Source organism: Mytilus galloprovincialis, chromosome 7, assembly GCF_965363235.1.
Source record: "Mytilus galloprovincialis chromosome 7, xbMytGall1.hap1.1, whole genome shotgun sequence".
Lineage (NCBI taxonomy): Eukaryota > Metazoa > Mollusca > Bivalvia > Mytilida > Mytilidae > Mytilus > Mytilus galloprovincialis.
In genome coordinates, this window is record NC_134844.1 from 50,363,833 (window position 1) to 50,389,302 (window position 25,470).

At 29.8% G+C, this 25,470-nt stretch overlaps 2 protein-coding genes across 3 annotated transcripts in view; one reads left to right on the forward strand and one right to left on the reverse strand.

Moving 5' to 3' along the window:
* Positions 1–267: 267 nt before the first annotated feature.
* LOC143083213 (metal cation symporter ZIP14-like) lies at positions 268–11,150 on the forward strand. The gene is made up of 8 exons (XM_076259462.1): positions 268–653; positions 4,156–4,330; positions 5,096–5,265; positions 5,524–5,652; positions 6,275–6,436; positions 7,099–7,297; positions 8,808–8,995; positions 9,513–11,150. The coding sequence occupies exons 1-8, from the start codon at positions 390–392 to the stop codon at positions 9,660–9,662; spliced, it is 1,437 nt and encodes a 478-aa protein (XP_076115577.1). The 5' UTR covers positions 268–389; the 3' UTR covers positions 9,663–11,150.
* Positions 9,866–25,470, reverse strand: part of LOC143083211 (metal cation symporter ZIP14-like) — a 41,278-nt gene continuing 25,673 nt past the window's right edge. For both annotated transcript variants that reach the window (XM_076259461.1, XM_076259460.1), the window contains 3 exons: positions 21,547–21,745; positions 18,749–18,936; positions 9,866–18,070 (listed from right to left, as the gene is read on the reverse strand). In XM_076259461.1, coding sequence (XP_076115576.1) covers positions 17,915–18,070; positions 18,749–18,936; positions 21,547–21,745 — 543 coding nt within the window. In that variant the 3' untranslated portion in view covers positions 9,866–17,914. The remainder of the gene's footprint in view (positions 18,071–18,748; positions 18,937–21,546; positions 21,746–25,470) is intronic.

Here is a 25,470-nt window from a genome sequence, read left to right on the forward strand (position 1 = left end):
ATTTGTTTTTTATGCTTGCAAGATGGCAACCCGGGTAGTTAATTTTCATTTTAAGTCACACTTGTCTCAACTAAATGTAGACCTTACCCATAGGGTATTATATTAAATTGTATAATAAAATCAACTGGTTGTTTTTACACAAATGTAAACAATTAATTAAAAAAAAGCACACAAAAGGTAAACAACATTACGTAATATTAAAAATTAATTCGTATTTACTATTTGTCTTACATTTTTGCGTTCATGTATTTGTTCTTTGCCTCCAAATACTTTACTTAGTCATAAAAACATGTTTTATCAAAATAAAATCGTCGTAGAAAGTCACGTGCTTTCAATTCTATAAAAGTATTTTTGGTTAGAGAATTCAAAGACAATAACTATTTCGAATTATGTACATCTTCTCACTTTGGTGCTTCCTTTTGTTGACGACATGTTCCATCAAAGCTGTAAAGGAGCAATGCATTTCCGACGTATCACGTATTTTCCTATCTGATGTCATTTATAAAATAAATGGAAATGATACTATTACTGTTGAGGACTTACAGACAGCATTCAACATTGGTTCATCATCCGAAACTGGACAAACGTTTAACTTTACAGATTGTTCTGGGCTATCGAATACCACAGACAGGGAAAATTGTATTCTAGCACACGTATGTATTTTTTCTTCGTAATGATCAAAGTTCTTTGCAGATAATATACATTATACCAGTGCATCCTTTGGAATTAAAATTAGAGAATGAAAATATGAGATGTATGTTCCACACTTTTCAAGATTGTTTTCATGATGGTTAAAGATGTTAAACTTAAAAACAAAATTTGAAATTAGAATTGCTATGTTATGCTTTCCATAATACGCTTATGACTTTATGAAGTACATAAAAGTCATAAGTTTAATAAAGAAGAAACAAAATCCTACTTATACAGGTGTTACTTACACTAACAATATTCTCACGGAATGTACTTCATGTTTTACAAATTAACAAATTGGTCACTCATAATCTTTTTGTGCTTAATTTAATAATACATATGAAACTCAACAGGGAAAAGGTATACAACTAAACTTCACTGATTTTTTGCTATTCAGAACATATCGGTCACTAATAAGCCTTTTTGCACTAAATTTAATGATATACTAGTATATGAAAAACAAACAAGGAAAAGTATACAGCTAACCTTTGATATATATGAAATCAAACAGGAAAAGTGTATTCAGCTAAAAATTTACCTATTCTTTGTTACGCAGATTTTTCAACTTTTTGAAATGTTTCACAAAGTCATTAATAAGAACTTTATGATTTTAAATGTGTTAACAAATAAACATATGTTATTAATTTACTCTAGATTATACAATATGACTTCATTTTTCATTTTGATAATTTTTGCTTTTTTGTGCAGTAATTATAGATATCAAGGGGAAACACATAAACTATTAAAACAGGTGTTGCTTTTGCTGACAAATGATAAATAAGAGGAACACAATAGGAGACGTATTTACCAAACCATCTAATTTTTACAGTATATGAATTTGATAAGAATCGAAAAGCATAAATGAAAATGTGTTTTCCATATCATATCAGAATATATAAAGTTGGCGAAATTAATATAAATAATTAAGATTAACAAAACTGTGAGGGCTATAAATAACAAGAGTACACACACTTTAAAGCCTTCTTATTTTCTATGTTTCTATATAATAATTGTATACAACTAATGAGTGCAAGGTCAACTGAACACTGGCAGACAGACATGTACACCTTACAATTATTCCAAAACACTAAATAAGGTTGACGTATTTGCTGATTGTATCTGATTAACTTACAAACCTTTGAAAATTCATATTGACCAATGAACCATGAAAATTGAGGTTAAATCATATGAATCCTGACAGACTTACAGTACACCTATCATCATTGATTATAGGGCGATGTTTCTAATAGATCCAAGAAAAAGAACCACAAATTATAACATAATCAAAGGAGCCATGAACTAAAGGTGAATGTTAGGTAAACCTGTCAGTTTGACATGTATACCTTATAATCATTCTATCCACCAAATTAAGTTGACATTTTACTTATAGTATGGGGGATATGGACTTGGCCACGAAAATAAAATTGCGATCAGTGATCCATGAAATACGTGGTCATTTGAACTCTGTCTAACAGTCATGTAGACATCACCAGGGTCCCATATACATAATATGATTCTCCGATAACTTGAAATAAGTGACTATTTTATATGTCAAAAATTTAAAATGTTCAACCAAACCAATGAGATTAAGGACAATGTACATATGACTGACGGAAACTTCGTTACTTACGATATGTGCTTCCAATGTATAATTTATCAAGGACTTCTTCCCTCTGAAATAAAACGCTTCATAAAAAAAAGCGTACGTCATCGTCGCCGCCGCCGGATTGTCATCCCTATCCCTCGTAATTCTGCAAACTTTGTCTTTGGCGTGACATTAAAACTAGACCTTGATAATGTTTCATAATTGAAAACAACACTAAAATCTTGATACATATGAACACCATACAAATCTGGTGCTTGATTTTTGAATGTTACATTTAAGAATAAGGAAGACTTATGGTCAATGTTAGTATATGTCATTTCACCGAATCCATGTATAAAGTTTAATATTTGAACAAATTTACTAAAAGACTGAGAGAAGAATGAGGATTGAAAAAGAAAGAACATTAATAGGAAATAACAGTTCACTTTTTATAAATAGAATAAACGTATATCATGTAAGATCATAACATGTCTATAGTTCATCATTTTGACATTTCCAAAATGCATGGCCATAAGTATCTGTTGCCTTAATTTATAGCTATATGCATTTGCATCTCCAATAAAACTTAAGTTTAAGGTTCATGCGATATTAATTTATAAGTGCTCACTTTGATTTGCGTTTCGTCAAAAGGTGAGCCGTAAATTGCCATTGGTTCAACCTATCTCAAAGAGAAGTAAAACCTCGATAAAAACACCTACATGAAGTTGTACGTCTAAAATTATTGATAATTCTAGATGAACATATCGATGTCATAACGAAAATTGTTTAAATAAATCGAAAAAGCAATGAGATGTGGTTTTATTGCCAAAGACATCTATCCTAAAAACAAACAAAAAATTACCTAGACATTAGCAACTAGTACTCAACGCATTGTCTTCAACAATGAGCAAAACTCATACTTCCAACCCAACTATAACAATCCCTAAATTTCAAAAAGAAAACAAAAAAAGAAAGATAACAACCTGATTTTGTACAAAACAAGAAACGAAAAACGAACAAGATACATATGAACAGCAAAACAACAAACGACATCCAATGGATAATAGGTACATGTAATAGACACTGGACAGATTCGTATTTGGACAGTGGTTGCACAGCGCACACCAAATTTTAATACAAAGACGCAGAATTGTTTTAAGTATATTTGTTTATTTGTTCAAGATGTTTCTTCGGTTGCATGTTTTTTTCCTGATGTGAAGGTGTATAACACTTTTTTACTATTATAATTTGGTTGAAATATAGCAAATATCGACACGAAATATGTGAAATTTTATATTACCAAAAAAGTAGAACGCTTAACTACAAATATCTACCCCCAAAAATGACAAAGATGACAATTATATTTCTGTTGGTACATATCAAATAACATCCAGAAATGAACCTACAATATTTTTTGAAATGTAGTTTTTGTATGCGACGGATACGTATAGTCATACACTGTGCTAAACAGTTTCGTATTAAAAAAAACCAACAAAACTACAAAAGACCCGTATACGAACAAACATATGAAAAGGTTATGAAGGAACACGGAGTCGCTTGGCCTTGTTCTATGAACATTATAAATTTGAATAGCATACACATTCTTATTAAAACAAAAAATAAGAGATAATTGACATACAATTGAATTGTTTTACCTTGTCTTATCGGGGCCTTTTATAGCTGACTATGCGGTATAAGCTTTGCCCATTGTTGAAGGCCTTACGGTGACCTATAGTTGTTAATTTCTGTGTCATTTTGGTCTTTTGTGGATAGTTGTCTCATTGGCAATCATACCGCATCTTCTTTTTTATATAGACACGCGAATATCAAACTTTCAGGAATTTTATATTATCAACATCTATCAAATTGTTTTATTACAGTGCCTTTCCATAGACGATATTCTACAACTGCACACTCTACCAAGGAATAAATCACTGACAGCACACGAATTTTATAGTGTCATTCCGTCATTGCTGTTCAAGAATATCGGATGCCAATACGTTGAACAAAACAGAAATGCAGAAGTTCAGAAATCAAGTCCATTGTCAGATGAAGGTAAAAATCTTTGTTTTCTTATGTTCTATAGATTTGTAAAGACACAGCCCTATCTTCAAAACATTTTAACTGGTCTTTCTTTGTAACTTATTGTTATGCCCTTTCCAGCATAGCAGTTCTAGACGAAACGCGCGTCTGGCGTATATATAAAATTTTAATCCTGGTATTTATGATGAGTTCATTTACAATGAACGCGCAGTTACTTGTTCTTGTTTTACCTTTCAATATGTAGTTAAATCGTAACTTTCTCCGCTTCTCTGTTCATGATGCATCACAAACTATATTTCTAATGGTTTTTATAAAAAAAAAAAAAAAAAAAAAACAAACAGTAAAATTGATATTCGAATGTTCAACTCTGTGTATTTTGAATAATTTTCAATAGAACATTGCATGGCCTACATTTTTAAAAAACTCAAACTCGTGAAGTTTAGACTTGTTATATGTATCCAAATATATAATTGTGTGAATCTTTATATCAATATAACACTATCGTCATACTAAAGTCTAAAACAAATAGTATTTGAAGTTGATGACTAAATGTTTTCTGTTAAAATAGATGTCCGTTTCGTTTTCTGTCGCTTTTACTTCAACCAAATTAATAAACACATATGATGATAATGTTTTTTTTTTCAACTTAAAAAATGGGCTATACGTTAATAAAAAAAATATGCTAGTATTTATCTTTATTAATACATGTATATTACTGTTGGCATTGAGTACTCGCCAATATTGTAATACCCATGAACATTACAATTTATTTTGTAGCTTGGGGATTTGGATTTGCGTCTGTTACAATCAGAAATATGTTTGCACTATCTGGTGCTGTCTTTTTACCATGTACAAAGAAAACTTTCTACCATAAAATAATGATCTTTATGGTGGGATTGGCTGTAGGGAGTTTAGCTGCTAATGGATTGCTAGTTCTTATACCTGAGGTATGTATCATTATAAAGTGCATATATAAATAACAGTTTCAATATACCTACAGATGTTTTATTTTATTTGTGTTTTTGAAAAAAACATTTATGAAAGATATTGCAAACCATTACATAATTTTATGTTATATTAATGACAAATTATAAAAACAAATTATATTACTTTAAAATTGTAAACATCATACGATGGAGCAGGTGATTAAGTTTAGCTGAGTAATTAGTAGTTGATCATTTAAAAGTATAATTTCTCCATTACAGGCACTAGAACTAATGCATATAGAAGGGATTAGACAAACTTATATATGGAAATGTAGTACTGTTGTTGGAAGTATTTATTTATTTTTCGTCATTGAAAGGTTTTTACAACATTTTGTGCAAATCAAAAAGGTATTATTATAAGTTATGCCATCAATAATGTACCCGGACACTTGATAAAGTTCGGTGATTTAAATAAAATGTATATATAAGCCCCGGGTGCATTGATAATTCTCTTATCACATTTCAATAGCAAAATGTAAAATCACAAAAATACTAAACTCTGAGGTAAATTCAAAACGGAAAATCCGTAATCAAATGGCAAAATCAAAAGCTCAAACATATTAGACAAATGGACAACAACTGTCATATTCCTGAATAGGTACATGCATTTTCCTATGTAGAAAAGGGTGGATTTAACCTGGTTTAAAAGCTCGCTAAACCTCTCATACGTAAGTTATGTGATTACATCAATGATTTAATTTAATTCTTGAACTGTCATTGAAATCTTTTTTTTCTGCTCTCGTTTTAATTTACAAAAATATATAAATGTATTTCTATGTATTGAACGTTACCCTACTGAACATTCCTATCAGGGTTATACTAGACACTAGACTTTGATCACATGACTAATGTTTCATGTTTTCATTTCTAGATTCGCTAAGATATTCGAACCTTCTAAACAAATTTTACAAGTAACCTTAAAATGTTGCATTTAATTTGATTTCTGTGGCCATTGTCTTTTCTCGTATAGCCTAAGTACAAAGACAGTCTAGCGCTCGTTCCAAAGATAAAAATTACTAGCTCGAGTTCAATTTGTGCTGATGCTGTTTCCATGGATGACGGATCTGTTGTTATGGGTGATTTTGATTTACTAGATCAATTGAACCAAGACGAAGGCATAAATAAAAATGACGTAAGTGTAATGGCCTTATTTGCAGTTTAGAAATTGAAAGAAAAATGTACATACTTATTCATATTAGGACTATTTTATTCATGATTTTCTAACTCAAATTGTACAAGTGATAACGATTTTTGTATGTGTAAAAGAGGGGCGAAAGATACCAGAGGGACAGTCAAAATCATAGATAGAAAATAAACTAACAACGCCATGGGTAAAAAAATATAAAGACAAACAGACAAATATTAGTACACAAGACACAACATAGAAAACTATAGACTAAGCAACACGAACCCCACAACAAACTTGGGGTGATAGATGTTTAATATATATTTATTCATACATTGTAACCAGTGGATTATCGGATTTATTTAATCGAGACATTATCGAATTTCAAAGATCGACTTTCAACTATTAGGTTCAATAGTACATTAAAAGTAAAATATCAAATATACCGAAAACTCAAGAAGTGAGAACGGAAAGTCCTTTATCAAATGGCAAAATCAAAAGCTCAAAACATCAAACGACTGGAAAACAACTGTCATGTTCCTGACTTGGTGCATGCATTTCCTTAGGTAGGACATGGTGGATTAAATCCGGTTTTATAGCTTGCTGAACTCCTCCAAAATACTTGAAAAGCATTTCAGGATTTTAAATGCCAATAAAATAAATTTCAGATGATTAATAGTAATGCCAGCAAGTCGATAAGAAGTGACACGAAAACAGTGTCTTCTGTAGCTTGGATGATTATAGTTGGACATGGGTTTCATAGCTTCATTGATGGCTTAACAATCGGAGCGGCATTTACAGAGAGTCTGATAACTGGCATTAGTATCAGTGTTTCGATATTCTGCGAGGAATTGCCTAACGGACTAGGTAATATCTTAAAACTTGCATAAGATTTGTGACAGCCACAATGACAAAAAATGTCATAAAATATAACATACTTCTATCAGAAAAAAAATTAATAAACAATGTAAGGACTTCATTAATTTGCGTACGCTTTTTGTGTGTACCCTTGTCTAGATGCCATATAATTTTCCATCGAGATAACCTCCAAGGACTTTCGACGGTCATAGAACCCGATAGACATATTTATATAAATAAATAAAGAACACGTGCAATTGGATTTTCTAGGTCTGTTTAAATGTATGTTATTGGTTTTAAAAATATGATAATTCCCTAAGTAGGCGACCTTGTCTACTTAGGTATTTATATATCATGAAATGATTGAATAAAAATGTTTGTTATCGTTATATAAATATGATAATCATCGTTTTTGCCTGTATAAGAATGATTTCCGATCGAATCATTCAACAAAGGGGACGAAAGATACCAGAGGGACTGTCAAACTCATAGATAAAAAATAAACTGACAACGCCATGGCTAAACCAAGTGCTCCGCCGGGCGCAGCTTTATACAACCGCAGAGGTCGAACCCTGAACAGTTGGGGAAAGTTTGGACAAAACATTCAAGCTTGATACAGCTAAAATTTTTGACATAATATGGGTTTATTACACAAAACAAATGTCAAGATCTTACAAATCTATTGCACAATATTTTGCCATTAAATTCTTCTTCTTCAAACTTTTCAAAAATTTGAAAACTACTTATTTTGGGCCCCTTTTTGGCCCTAATTCCTAAACTATGGGGACCATTACCCCCAAAATCAATACTAACTAGCCCTTCATGGTATGAAAACTTGTGGTATATTTTCAGAGAGATTCATACACTTAAACACAAGTTATTGTTTGAAAACTACAAAAATGCTTATTATTGGCCCCCTTTTTGGTTCCTAATTCCAAACCTATTGGGACCATAAACCCCAAAATCAATCTCAACCTTCGTTTAGTAGTAATGAACCTTCTGGTAAAATTTTATAAAGATCCATTAACTAAGACTAAAGTTATTATCCGGAAACTAAATGTGTCTTCGGACGACGACGAAGATGCAGACAGCATGATAGCATTATACGACGCAAACATTCTTCTGCGGTCGTATAAAAGAAAAAGACAAACAGACAAATAATAGAACATATTCAAGACACAACATAGAACTAAAGACTAGGCAACACGAACCCCACCGAAAACTGGGGGTGATCTCAGGGTGATCAACAACCTTTAAATAGCTGAACGCCTTGTATTCGCGTTTTAACTTATCTCGAGCGGGCTAAGGGGTTAGATTGAAAGGGACATTTATATGAATTCAAATCAGATTAAATTATTCACTTGCAAGTTAAAAACACATTAGTTATGATGGTAAAGCTTTTTTGTACAAATCTTTTTTTAATGTGTTGTCTACACATAGCTGATTTTCTTTTAATATACTTGTGAAGTTTTTTTTTCTCAAATACCTCAGTGTTATTTTTCTTCTTATCTACATTTAGGTGATTTTGCAATCTTGGTGAATTCTGGCATGACTGGAAAAAAAGCATTGATGTTTAATTTTCTATCAGCTTGTATGTGCTATTTCGGTCTTATCGCTGGTACCATATTGGGTGAAAACACAGCAGCTCACGAATGGGTATTTGCTATAGCCGGTGGAATGTTTCTGTATTTATCATTGGTGGACATGGTACGTTATAAAACCTTGTAATCTGAAGCTATCTTTTCTATAAAATTTATTCTTTTTGAAATTAAATGAAAGCATTTGGTTCTTCTGTTGGTAAAATTTAAAAACTTTTACAGTGTGTGTCTCTTTTCGTTGTACAAATTCGTATTAAAATGTATCTTGAGATATTGTTGGTCCACTAGGAAATATTACAAGAGATGTTTAAAGACTGAAATTCAGGCAAGACTATACAACATATAACAAGGAAAAATCAAGAACTTCAACAATTACCAAATCACTGCACGGTGGACTATTAAAAGACTATGATACACTCCTATTCAGGAAGGACAAGATAAAGAGGAATTTGACCTTCTCGTGTCTTGTGCTTAATACATTTATTGCAGGTTTTATTTGATACCATTTTTCTTACTAGAGTATACAGTAAACAAAACTACATTTCTTACATAATAATGGAGTGGTGTGGGTAAACATATAAGTTCCTATTTCTAATTGTTTAAATATTTATATTAATCTATTTCAGATGCCAGAAATGAACAGTGAGGCAGAGTCAGAAGAAAATAAAAAGAACATAGGCCCTCTTCAGATCTTCCTTCTTCAGAACTTTGGAATGGGCGTTGGCTTCAGTGTCATACTTATCATGGCAGTTTATGGAGGGAATATCGAATTCTAAACATTTAACAAGTTGTTTAAAAGCGTTAGACAAAAAGATACAAAAGTATTACAATAGTTTCATGTATGAAAAAGTAAAATCTACCATATTATTAAAGCTTAGTACTATGGAATAACATGAACTCTAAAAGCAGAGAGACATGGTGTGGTAAAAAGAGTTCAATTTGAGTTTTATTTTAAGAACAATTATAACACTGAACACTGTTTGGATAATATTGTGTTTTTATTTCAGACAATCATATTTAAAACACACTTATTTTTCATTCATATTATCATGTTATCCTAATGTTATGGTGAACACAAACTAACATGCCCTATAGCTAGTTAATGACTTACTTCATAAAATGAAAATACTTGCTTAAAAGTGCATAATGTAGACATTTTTATTTACCTTTTTATTCATAACTATTTTTTTCTTAAATAGACTAAGTAGTTATCAAAGGTACCAGGCTTATAATTTAATACCTTTACAGTAGGTAGATGAAAGTCCACGATATCCTCTCGGATAGTCGGACTGTAAAACCAAAGATAATAATAATAATAATAATAATAAATCATTCTTAGAAAACATAGATTTGGTATATTCGAATTTACAGTTGAAATCAAAATAGCAGAACAAAACAAATCTGATATATATACAATATACGTTATGTGTTGCTTTGGAGCATGAAGTCTTTATAATAATAGCCAAAAAGTATTCATTCCCCATTTAAAAATCATCATCAACATTCAAGGCAATGTTTGCAAAATTGTTTATGAATTCTTTTAAATCATAAAAATATTCAATATAAAAATAACTATTAAACATTAAGTCATGAGATCAATGTATATAACATTCCAAAAACTCAACAGTGTGTTTGCTTGACTGAGTTGAGTATAAATTCTGTGTAATTTTACAATAAATATATTCTTTAACCACCTATACATGAAAAAGAAGAATCATAATACACTTATAATCATTTTAAAAATAGCATTCATGTAACAGTTACACACATTTAATAGTTCTTTATATTTCAATATTGTCTGAAGATCTTTTATCTTTCCATATGACTTAACTTCTGTAAATGTTAAGAACTTAAAAACTTCTGTAAATGTTAAGACTACATGTAATGCTTAAAACAATGCTTAAATGTGTCAAATGGAGTACCTATTTTACTACAATATGTTAAAGGTATGATATTTGAGCAGCTTGAAATATTGAGGAGATTGAGGTTATATATTAATATCTTTTGGCATGATCAGTTGAAGTAACCAGAACAACATAAAAGGTGCAGACGTGCAGAGAAGAGTCCTCTACTTAATAGAATATGCTTTTACCAATATTAAAATAAAAAAAAATAAAAACTTTGATTGACAGTTATGATAGAAAAATATAGAAACCTGTTAGTTAGAATATGATCATATAGCATGTATAATAAGTCATGAAATAAAAACATGAAAGGAATAGTAGTAATAAAGATATTGCATCATTTGTCTTGAAGTGATGAAAGACTTCATTCATTAATCTAAATTTAGGCATTTTCCCCACACATTATTGTAGAAACTGATTTCTACAAAGTACATTCTTACTGTGCTTGTAAGAAATATTGTTTTAGGGTAAACAATAGAAATTAAGATCAATCACTTCATTGGATATATTTTGCTAATGTCTGAGAGTGGCCTTTGTGTAAGTTATCGGAATATATCACTAGATATCATCCTTCCTCTCTTCAATCTTACTCAAATTCTTTCTATTTGTGTTTCCAAAAGATTTTTTTTTAATCGGTACCAAACTATACATACATTTAACTTTGTCTACATAGTGTGAGCACAATTACATACTTTTATTATGTATTTTTATGGCTTGCATGAAAAACCAACCAAATCACATTATATGTGATTATTTAAGAAATAGATCACATCTTAACACATCATTTGATTTCAAACTTTCTTTCACAGCAATAAATGGGGAATGTGTCCATAAATAACTTAATGCCCCTTCCACTATGTCTGGGGCAAAAAACACTTTAACCATTGATTTTTGCAACTAATCAATTCAATTAAAATTGTATCAAAATTGAAACTGCTCAAGCGAAACTTATGTCTATCATGGTATTATATCTTCAGTTATCTTGGGGTCTTCTGATTTACTGAGTTTTATGTGTTCGTTTTACTTTGATATAAATGCCTCATTCAACCACCTCATATATACCTGTTCTTGCCATATACAGAAGCCAGATTACCCTGAAGAAAATCACCATCAGCTGGAAAATGGTCAATTCAGATCAGAGTCAAGCGCAACTTGCCACTTACAGGATTCAAACTCACAAAAGAAAGAGTTGAAAGGTTGATTTTAGCAAGTAACAATGTTTAAAAAAGCTCTTAATAAAACTTTAATTAAACAAATATTTTTCAATAAAATATGCTAATGATATCGGCATGTTTGATGTTAACTTAATATTTATTCAAGAATGAAAACAATTCATATAAATATAAATACTTATGCAGATGATGTCAAGAATTATATCAAAATGCTTTAAATTTGATTTCAACTTATTGTATAATTGAAATAAATAGTTCTTTTTTTTTGTGTAATTAGACACTCAAGATTGCTGATAGTACTTCATGATAATCCTCAATCATTACTTTGCATTTTGTATAAACATTTGAATAGAATAATTCAAATAAACAACACAAATTATAGAAGAGATATTCCATGTTGAATAATTTGCGTTACAAAACAACACACAATTAATCATATAAAGCAAACAAAACAAAACAAACCTCTTTTTATGGGTCTATACCATTCTAAAAATAGAAAAATATGGTCTGTAAATGTATGTGTCATGTGATTTAATTTTTCAAACTCAAAACAATATCAGTTGACAGATACAAAAATTAAAAGATCAACATACAAAAATAATGGAGAACATGTTAGTTTTAGAAGTTTTTAGATTAGTCAAATAAATCATTTTGTAAGTAATGTTTTAATGCAAGATCCATAATCCAACCCTTCAACTGTTAGATATGTCCTAGTCATGACTTGAAATGATCTTTATGATAGAATTATATGTAGAGATAGATGATATAAAGTGTCATTTCCTTAGGTTTTACCTCCCAAAAGCAAGACTGGCCTTACAAGAAGATTTTGATTGTGCTGCTAAAAATGTAATTGAAAGATGAGAGAGATGGAAGGGGGAGGGTGTGCAAATTTACAAATAGCAGTTTAATCTAAAATCTTTCTGACCCAAAATGCAATTATGTTTAGAACATCCCTTAGGTAAAAGAGGGACCAAAGATACCGGAGGGACAGTCAAACTCATAAATTGAAAATAAACTGACAATGCTATGGCTAAAAATAAAACATTCCTTCTAAATTGATTATTTATTTGGCTAAGCAGGCTTTCTTTTAGAGTGTACATGAAACAGATTATTTTCAAATTTTGTGTGATGCATTCAAAAATCTGTCTGATAAATGGAAATAAACAATTTATGAGTTTTGTTCCTCCACAGCACTTATCTGGTTCACCTACATCAGAAATACTCAAACATAAATATTTGACAGGGATGTAAAAATAAGTTGCCTTATTAGAAGATTTATGACCTAAGAGACCTTAAAAGGATAGCTAAATTCATCTGAGGTATACTTTGACTTATGGACTTAATAAACAAATGTATGTTGTAAAACTAACTGATTCTGACAAGCATAGACATTTTTGCAATACATAAAATAATCAAAATACACAAATTCATAAAACACCACTTCAGAAATGCTGTTAATATACAAATGCTTAATATCAATAAGACTGCTTCAAACAACAATAATATAACTGACATGGGTTCTTCATGTACATGTATTTTGATTGATGATAAAAAAAAATGTTACATTTGACAATACCTTGAACATTGTACATCCCTTATTATACACAAATTATAATCAAATCATCTTTCTAACTAAACATACTTACATAAAATGCATGGTTCAAGTCATATATACAAATACTGTTGTTTTGTACCTAAATTTACTATTTATACAGTATTTTCTATATTTGTTTATTGAACTTATCTTATTTACATACTGTTTAAAGAAATAACTAACTTATAGAAACAATTTCTAAACTTATTCAGGAAATGTTCAGGAAATAAATGTGTTCTGAAATACAACCTGTCTATGCAATATACTTATTTGAAGGCAGAACAACAGGTTCCAAAATAATCGTTATTCTGTACTTTATTAAAGTAAATCAGTTCCAAAAATTGTTTTTGTGAATACACTCAACAGATAGAAAGAGACAATTACATAAACCATAATAAAATTTTACCCTTTATAATACTAAAAATATATTAATATAATAATACATTTACATGCAAAAATGTTACGTCAATTAATTTCATCCTTTATACAAAGAAATATAAATCTGTCTGCAGCATTATATTTATATTAATTAATTTATCTAAAACCCATGGATATGTTTTTCTTTTCTTTTTTTCCAACTTTAGATACTTTATTTCACTATAATAGTTGTTAACAAAGCCCCTTAATGTTACAACAATGGCACTAAGGTTCTTCCCTGTATGGTTAATTACTAATAAAACCAGCAGATTTCATTGGCAAACTTTTTATAATTCTACATAGTATTAAGTGTTAGTTACAATTTAGAGAGTAATAGCTGTCTACAACATGTATACATTACTTTACTTTACAATGAAAAAGAAAACGGAACTCTGACAGTCTTTTGTTTAGCTTTTAGTTTCAGATTAAGAGATATGTTTTTCCGTATAACAAATATGTGTATTTTTAAAAAGACTAGATTAATCATAAAGACATATAAATTAAACAGGAAAATATATTTTGTTATGACTCTTGAAGTTTTTCTTGTATCTCCTTATTTCAGGACACAAATGTAATGTACAACACAACAAATACAATTACAATAGCCTGGTGCAAAACATTTTTCAACTAGACTTTGTGCAAAAATAAATACATTTGACACATCAAAGCTTTAAAAATCTGAATTTTGTGTAACAGAAAATTGAGATCTTAATAAATGCATTATTTTTTTGTATGCTGATATGCAATTTTTTTTTGAACTAATGATTTTCTGCACAAACAGTTAGCGTTGCACACATTGATTGGTTCATATTAATCTTAATTTGATATATACATAAAATTCTTGCACACAAGGTTATATACCACCTTTAAGGAGGCTCATGGGTACAAAAATTTCAGCAAAAAATCAAACATTTGTTTTTTCAATACAAATTTTATTTATTACACAATTAGTTATTACTTTATGATATGGTACAAAAATCAACCCAAATAATCGATTCGGTTTGGCCCCAGATGACTTTCAAAATGGTTATATCATTGAAAAAGCTCCAAATTATTTCCCTTTAGTGCAAAAATGCCATATTTTGGCATTAAAATTGAAATATCTTTTTTAACTCATAGGTGACCTATATTTTTTATCATTGTTTTCAAATTAGCTGTACATAAACTTAATAATTGTAGAATTTAAGCGATTTCTGTAATTTAGTTCTTTTTTTATTTCGATATTATCTCTATTTCTCCTATTAGTGCAACAGAAAAAAAAGGACATTAACAAAAATGTATGCTTCTTTCGGAGGCAGATTGTGAGCTTGAATGAATGGTGACCCCATTTTTTTATTTCATTTTTCTATTAGGTATATGATAAAGTTCATTTATAAAAATATATAGCAAAATCCTATATTGGAAAAAAATTGATTTATACCCGCTAGCCCCCTTAAGTTATTAATTAATCTTTTTGTCAAGACACACCAATATATGATACAGTGGCAAAATAAATGCATATTCAAGACTAGAATATAATGATAATATAATGATGTTTCATGAATATGAACCCTGTTCTGTACTAGACGAACACAGTCACACTGAGAAGGATTTTCAAAGTACTAGTTCATGAAGTAGCAACTCAGGGGATTACATGTCACCCAAAAAAAAACTATATGGACTCAATTATGACCCATCTTTGCTCTTACAGCTACATGCAATAAATAGATTTAGGCTTTTGAAGTGAGTTTCAAGAAAATTCTATATGAAATGGGCCTTATAAATGAAACCAATGCTAAATTTTTGTCTTTATTCCTTCCAAAACTTTTTTGTTTATCCAACTAATGATTTCATCAAAGTTTAGATAAATTTCAACAAACATTATATAACTATGGAGAAATATCGATACATATAAAATTGTCAAAACCATGTACACTGATTGTCTTTTGAATTATGAGTGAATGTGAATGATTATTTCATGAAAAACTTAAAATCAGTACACAAATGATTAAATTCAAAATGTCTCTGTAAATTAGATATATGTTGTGGATAATTAATTAGCAAAACCCAATGTGCATGTAACCTCTAGCATATCAAATATATAATGATCAGTGAAAAAATATATACTATACATGACTTGACTGGAATTCTACTAGAACTGACCTTTGTCAGACAATTATTTAGAATTCATAACATTTCAAGCATAAATTTCTAAAGCAATTTGTTAAATTAGTAAATAGATTATTTTATATTTTTCTTTACCTTGGTTAAAAGGAACAAATTATCTCATCTTTGGACTATTTGTTTGTTACTTTCTGTAATTATAAGACAGATAAAAGTGCCACATAGCAGTAGCATTTGAGATGTATTTTTCTCTAATTTTTGTGCTATTTTCACATTTCCTGACCGGTGTGAGAAAAATATTTCTCCTCACTAGTGAAAAATCTGTTCTCGGCAAATGATTAGTCGAAATTTGATTATGACGTCTAAATGTTTTGTTTTCTTCTGAGTTTTCCTATTGTGACGTCATGAAAAAAGGCGACAATGCCTGATGACGTCGCATATAAAGAACACAAGTTTCTGAAAATCTTTGAAAAAGAAGGATAAAAATCATTAGAGAAACAGATTCCGACACTATAACTCGTGTATTACGATATTTCTCCACTCTCGACAGTTAAATTTTAGTTATTTAAAGAGCTCGGCAAGCCTCGCGCTTTAAATAATAAAATTTAACTGTCTCGAGTGGAGAAATATCGTAATACACTTGTTGCAGTGTAGGAATCTATATTTATTAATAATATACATAAAACATTTTAATTTTCCAACATGAAAAAGAAAGTTTTAATTCAACTTATTGGCTTGATGTCGAAATTCCTTCTAGATTTTTTTTATGAAAAAATATAACTTTACCTTGATATATAATATCTATAAAGATGTGACTAGGCAGCTTTCATACAATTGTGAGGGCCAAACATTCTTCCTTGAATTGTTTTGAAAGACAGGAAAGCTGTTTCATATTCACAATATAAAAACTATTAATGGTAGAAGTATAACTTTGTTTAGGTCAACAATAATCAGACGAAAATCACATATCACTGTGAATGCAAGGAAAATAATAATTTGGCATTAATGTAATACAATCATAGATATAAAAATGTCATGAGCTATAATTATCCCTCTTTTACACAACTGTTTCAAAAAGTAATCTTGTATGTTTAAAATTATATATATCCCACATTACATTCTTAAACTCTTTCTTCAATGTTTTTATTTATCAAATGAGCTGCCTCAGACAGAAATGGAAATTATGCAAATGAACATCAATGCATCCGTTAACATATTAAGGTTTCGACAACAAATTCAACGGAAAGTCTTGGACTGTTTGCAAGTTGAATTGTTAATCAAATGCAACAAAACGGACAAAACTTCATCTTTAATTTCATTGTATTTAGTTAATGAATACTCAAAAAAAAAATCACAGTATTGAACGTGTACATATTCACACTAACTTGCATAAGCTCGATTTCTATCCGACCCAGCTCAAATGATGATTTTCCACTGCATTTTTTCAACTTCACTTTCAACTTCAATTTCCACTCCATGAATGTAAAAGATTAATATAAGTGTTATGAATTATAATAATCCCTCCTTTTTTATACTATTTCAAACAGTAACATTTAATAAAATAAAATATATATCCCACATTAGTTTACACACTTGAACTTTCAACTACATAGTTCACTTCACTTTCAAATTCAATTTCCACTCCATGAATGTAAAAGATTAATATATATAAGTGTTATGAATTATAATAATCCCTCCTTTGTTATATTATTTCAAACAGTATACAAAATATATATCCCACATTAGTTACACACTCAAACTTTCAACTACATAGTTTTAATTTTATAATTCATTTTAAATATTATATTTCTTTTCAACAAAAATCAAATGTGTCTTCTTTACTGTTGAAAGTCAATTTCTCCTCCATAAAGAGACATTATTAATATAACAGTGAATCCTAAAACCAATCCAACATTCTGTAGAATAAAGATCTGCAATGAACCTATATTCTTTTTATTTTCTTCTGACTCTGCTGCACTATTCATTTCTGGCATCTGGAATAAAAAAAACACAAATGTATGAGGTCGTTACTGCACAGATGCTGCTTTATTAACATCTAGCCAAAACATTCTACAGAACCCTGTACTAGGAGCTGTTCTTTTTCTGCAAATATCAGTGAAGTGGAATCAAAAGCAAAATCAAGCTGTAACTCATCATAGTAGTCTCACATATTAAAAATCACCTCAATAAAAGAAGGTGTTTAGAAAAAAAGTTTGTATACCTGTTCATTGCAAAATAAGAATAAACAGACAAGGATAAAACTATATGGTCCTGACCATATTGTGGTGGGGCAATAAAAAGCTAAAGTGTCAATCACAAACATTTTAATCAACTGATATTTACAATTGTAACTGATATGAGTTCCACTAGTAATCAGCATGTAAATCATTAGAAATCATATCATATCTTTTTATTTTTATATCTTGATTGGGATTTCTCTACCTTTTACATAATTCTGAAATACGTTTGCCACTTCGTAGTGATGATTTCTTGGATCAGAACTTACCTAGTTTTCATATTTTTATTATATATTTACTTTAATCAATTCACTTTTACTTATTTTATTTTTACATGATAGGTGTTTGACAAACTATAGGGGAGATAATAATGTAAAAACTCTGAATTATCTCCCCTTAAATGTTTCCTTTTCATACACTAAAACACTAACATACCATGTCAACTAATGATATATACAGGAACATTCCAGCTGCAATGGCAAACACCCAGTCGTGTGCTGTTGTATTCTCTCCCAGTAATATACCAACAATGAGACCAAAATAACACATGCATGCTGATAGGAAATTATACATCAGAGCCTTCTTCACGGTCATACCTGAATTCAACAGGATTGCAAAATCACCTGAAAGTTAAAAAGAAATTAATAAATTGAAGATGTTTATAATTTAATATTAGATGTATTCAAATTCCTCATGCGAATATAAACAATCACATATAGATTATTGTAAACTTGAGCTCAAGATTAGATTCATGTGATATCAAGACTGGTAGACAGAATCACAAAAAAATGCACAATAAAGACTAACATACCATGTTTACCAAAGTTATATACAGAAACATTCTCCAAGCAAAGTGTTTATATTTCAATATAATAACATTAGATGTATTTTTCATTATAAAACGTTATTCTGATTTGCTACACAGCAATCTCACGCTTTTCCTTTGTCCAGTGTTTTCCCTAGGCTATTCATGCATTGCAGTTCCTCTACGCATTAAATTTGGCTGTCATGCATCCCGCTATGTGTGAAATTTTCATTATATAAGTAATATAATGTGAAGTGACAAAACTCAACTGGTGTTTCAAAATCAAGACTTCGATTACATAATAGAATTGGGAATTCAAATTGTTTTAATGATAAATATTATGGAAAGTAAACCTTTTGCAGTATAAATTTTATGTTTTGAAATCGTATGTTTCACATTGTTAATTTATTGATTTATTTATATATCAAGCGCAGTTGATTAGTTGTAATCATCGATTTGAAAAATGACATAACTTTGACCTTTGCAGAGCAGAGTTCAAACAATATATGGGTCACTGAATATTTCAGATCGTCTGTTGTTTTGATGAATGATGTCAAAGATGATTTTATTTTTTAAACTGATCTTTCAAATTAGTTTTAATCCAGAAGAAAGTAAAATCATTGATTGACTGTACCTTAAGTTGAATATCTATATCCAAATTGAATTTATTAAAGCTGTAAACCATGATCACAAAGTGAATGCTTTGTTTACAGTTGTTGAATGCCATGTACTTTTTGGCGGAAAAATTTGGGAAACCCCTTAACAGGAAACAGTTAAATTTCATTGCTATTTATAGACAGTAAGAATTTCCTTTCGATTAACTGCTCAGATTTATTAATGAAAAACTAATTATTTCTTAGGGTAAAACTGATAATACTTTAATTCTCAAAAACTAGGGGTGTGTAAAATGAAAAGGGGGACTGTTTTGTTTTGTTTTTCTTTTTTTTGGGGGGGGGGGGTATTTTTTCATAATGTAACAAATATACCAAGCTCACCAGTCTGAAAAGAAATGGTTCAATGCAGACTGGCCTTTTGAGAAAATGTAAAGTATTGTTTCAGACTGTATTGCAGATTATTGTTAAGTTTTTAAGCAGACTTGCACAATTCATTTCACTAGTGTATAAAAAAAATCTATCCCATCGAGCTAGAGATAAAGGATACTACAGATACAGTTAAGTCGGTCTCATATCTTGACTTACATCTAGAAATTGACAATGAAGGTCGGTTGAAAATAAAACTTTACGAAAAAAGAGATGATTTCAGCTTTCCAATTGTGAACTTTCCATTTCTAAGTAGCAACATTCCAGCAGCACCTACATACGGGGTATATATCTCCCAATTGATACGATATTCCCGTGCTTGCATTTCCTATCTTGATTTTCTTGATAGAGGGTTGCTGCTCACAAGGAAGCTATTAAACCAAGAGTTCCAAATGGTGAAGTTGAAATCATCCCTTCGTAAATTTTACGGACGCCATCACGAGTTGGTTGACCGTTATGGAAAAACATTTCACAAATGATATCCAAATATGTTCCTTACGTCGTAACCACCATCCCCTTCCCTTTCATGAATGTGACCTACCGAATTAGACTATTTACCGGATTTGTTATCACATAAGTAACACGACGGGTGTCACATGTGGAGCAGGATCTGCTTACCCTTCCGGAGCACCTGAGATCACCGCTAGTTTTTTGGCGGGGTTCGTGTTGTTTATTCTTTAGTTTTCTATTTTGTGTGATGTGTGCTGTTGTTTGTTTGTCTTTTTCATTTTTAGCCATGGCGTTGTCAGTTTGTTTTAGATTTATGAGTTTGACTGTCCCTTTGGTATCTTTCGTCACTCTTTTCTTCATGAATTATTGGACCAAATTAATAGAAACCATATAATGGAAAGGATATGGTGTATCAATTCAACACCAATAACAACAAGCAAATTAAATCAAAGTGCTTGTAAGCACTGACAGGTAAAAATTGATTTTATTTATCAAAGTAAATTTAAACATTGTCTTGTATAAAATATTGATTTTAGATGATTCAACTACAATTATGGACAAAGGAAGATGACTCCAATTTAAAAGATAACTTTAACAATGACATCATTGATTTTTTTAGCACAGAAATTCCTGCAGCTTGCACAAGTTATATAATATTCTTGATAAGAATTATATGATTTTATAACTTGGATATCTGGGCATTTCTTTAGTTGAGGAATTTCTGGAAATGTTCATAGATGTTAAGATCAATGTACTATATTTTGAGTATCTCAAAAGTCCAGACCAACTTTGGAGGATTTAGATATCAAAGCAGTATCATAGGGTTTTGATTGCATTCCATGCATTTTTTATCAAAAACCTGAAGGTTAGGAAAAGCGTTTTAATTGCTATTCTACATCTCAAACCAACAATGTCATACATTTAAAATATTTGTTTACCTAGTTCATGAGGTAACTCTTCACAGAAAACAGATACACATATACTGATCCCTGCCAATATGTTATCTGTAAATGCTGCTCCTATTGTTAAACCATCTATAAAGTTATGTAAACCATCTCCAAATATGATCATCCATGCTACAGTAGCCACTTCCTTTTTCTCCTTTTTTACTGGCCTTTTTGCCTCACCATTTAGAAACTAAAATTAAAGACTGATTGTTTAATGACAAATAAAACTTAAAATTATACATTATTTCAATGGTTTGTTTCAAAGCCGTTTTAGTGTAATTTATCTTTAAAGTTGATGGTAGATCTTGGATACAAGTATAATCAAGAGGGCCTCTGGTATCTACTGGGCTGTTTCAGACAAGTGCACTAACTTCAATCACCGTGTATCATCAGTACACCGGATATAGGTACTAACCAAGCGGGCATGATCGATTTTGACCTTACACAGTAACGAAAATCTTTGTTTTGCTCTATCAATATTCAATGTACATTTCTCAACATTTGAAATTCCTGCTCCCAAATAATTTTCGCATCGATTTTTTTTCTATTCATAAAACAACTTTGATATTCTAATAAGAACAATTAACTTATACATGCACAAATAGTTGTGAATGTCAACAGCAATTTTCAATTTCCATAGTTGTTGAGACATTTACATGTTTTACCTTAAAGAAACCTAATACAGGGCAAAAGTAATAGTTACCAATCACAAACCAACCTGTGATTACTTATTCCTTGAAACTTTTTGGGTAATAAACGAGTATGAAAATAAAGTTTTTGTGTACGGTGTACAACAACTTAACTATGCACCGTACATAAGGATTTATGTGGTCAGCTAAACACCGTACACAACTCTTCTTTAGGGATAAAATAACGAAAAATTTTTTTTTTTTTTTTTTTTAAATTTATCATATTTTATTGAAATCTGTACATTTGTTAGTTTAAAACATCAAGTACCGGTACCTTATCCCGGCCTCGTTAACATTAGTAAATATCATATTTACACAGTTGTTAGTATTTGTTAGTATTATACATTCAATTTTCAATATTTGGAAAAAAATAAAAAAAATATACCATGTCAGTAATTTCAAAAAGAAAGAAGTTTACTATTAAGATTTCCAAACATAATTATCTGTATAACAAATGCACAGGTTTAGAAAAAATATATATATATATTGTTTTTTGTATTAAATTTCTTTTTTTCTTATTTGCACATAAACATAATAAGTTACACACTTTTGTATGCATAATAGTTATATACACTAAAAAGAAGATATATAATATATTATTTAATAGACACAGTAGTTTTAGTTTGATACATTGCAGATAATGATTTTAAGACAGAGGTTGTTTGGATACGAAATATATACATTATATGTGGAGTCTATTTGGTTTTTGTTTTTTGTTTTTATGATAATAAAGGAGTCCAGGGGTTCCAGCAGTTTTCTGCCCTACTGAGTAATTTATTTTTACAGAATATATTTTTTTCTATTAATAAGTTTTCCTTTAAATAATTTTTAAGTGCTATTATATTGGTTTGTTCCATAGCTAATTTGCTTCTATAAATGTAGAATTTTGTTAACAGAAGTATTATGTTTCTTATATCATTTTTATCGGTTTTTGTTAAAATACCAAATAAAACCAAATCAATATTTAAAGTTAGTTCTATTTCTGTCTTCTCAAATATCCAGGAGTCAAGGTCTTCCCATAATTTTGATATATATGGACAAGTCCAGAATATATGTTCTATTGTTTCGACCCCTCCGCACCCAAAACTACAAATATTTGAATCTTTAATTTTTATTTTAAGGAGAAGTTCATTGGTGCCTAAAATTCGATGTATTATTCTGTATTGAAACCACTGCAATTTTGAATTTTTTGTAATATAAAAGGGCAATACATGGATATTTTTCCAATTGAAGTTCGCATTGAGAATTAATGACCATTTTTGTTCACATTTTTGTTTAGGATTTGACTTTTTACCATTCAAAATATTATACATATCTTTTGAACCTTTCACTACAAACTCCTCAGAGTCTGAATTGACCAGTTTTTGTGCTCGACCAGTAAAATCGAGCACACATTTTACTCGACTAGTCTCAACATTGTCTCGACTGTACTTAACTGTACTTAAGTGTACTCGACTAGGTCTCGACTTTACTTAATTAGTCTGATTCAGTACTTGATGATCTTTGTGTAGTCTGAAATGGTCTTGACCAAGGCTCGACCTGTCTCGACCTGTCTTGACTAGTCTCGACTAGTCTCGACTCAGTCTCAACCAGTCTCGACCTGTCTCGACTAGTCTTGACCTTCAAATTTAGTTTTGACTGGTGTAAATCAGCCCATCTAACTAAATTAAATATTGATCTTAAAAAATTCAAGCTTATTAGGTAGTTTGATTTATTGCTGTGAAATGAAAGAATTTAATTTTACAATATGTAAAAAAAAAATTATTATATAAAAATTCAGATAGGCATCTTTAATTTTTTTTATAACTTTTTCAAATCAACTTGGATTTTCATCAAACTATGCAGCTATCTTACATATATATCAAGCTTACTGAATCCCATTTCATTTAGTTTTTTGTTGTATTGCTGTAAAATTTAAGAATTAAAGTAATCTTGGTATAAAAAGCTAGGATTTGCAATTCGGACAAAATAGAGATAGTACACTTTAATTTTTTTAATAACTTTTTCAAATCAACTTGGATTTGCATCAAACTATGCAGCTATCTTACATATAAATCAAGCTTACTGAATCCTATTTCATTTAGTTTTTTGTTGTATTGCTGTAAAATTTAAGAATTAAAGTAATCTTGGTATAAAAAGCTAGGATTTGCAATTCGGACAAAATAGAGATAGTACACTTTAATTTTTTTAATAACTTTTTCAAATCAACTTGGATTAATCTTGGTATAAAAAGCTAGGATTTGCAATTCGGACAAAATAGAGATAGTACACTTTAATTTTTTTAATAACTTTTTCAAATCAACTTGGATTTTCATCAAACTATGCAGCTATCTTACATATATATCAAGCTTACTGAATCCCATTTCATTTAGTTTTTTGTTGTATTGCTGTAAAATTTAAGAATTAAAGTAATCTTGGTATAAAAAGCTAGGATTTGCAATTCGGACAAAATAGAGATAGTACACTTTAATTTTTTTAATAACTTTTTCAAATCAACTTGGATTTGCATCAAACTATGCAGCTATCTTACATATATATCAAGCTTACTGAATCCCATTTCATTTAGTTTTTTGTTGTATTGCTGTAAAATTTAAGAATTAAAGTAATCTTGGTATAAAAAGCTAGGATTTGCAATTCGGACAAAATAGAGATAGTACACTTTAATTTTTTTAATAACTTTTTCAAATCAACTTGGATTTGCATCAAACTATGCAGCTATCTTACATATATATCAAGCTTACTGAATCCCATTTCATTTAGTTTTTTGTTGTATTGCTGTAAAATTTAAGAATTAAAGTAATCTTGGTATTAAAAGCTAGGATTTGCAATTCGGACAAAATAGAGATAGCACACTTTAATTTTTTTAATAACTTTTTCAAATCAACTTGGATTAGCATCAAACTATGCAGCTATCTTACATATATATCAAGCTTACTGAATCCCATTTCATTTAGTTTTTTGTTGTATTGCTGTAAAATTTAAGAATTAAATTAATCTAGGTCAAAATAGCTAGAATTTGCAGTTCGAACAAAATAGAGATAGTACACTTTAAGCTTTTTAATAACTTTTTCAAATCAACTTGGATTTTATTAAAACTATATAGCTACCTTGGTGATCTTACTAAATCCCAGGTTGTTATGAAGTTTTAAAATATATTTTTTTCAAATTTAATGACATGACACTATACATGATTTAATTACATCAGTACACGTGAGTTTTACAGGTA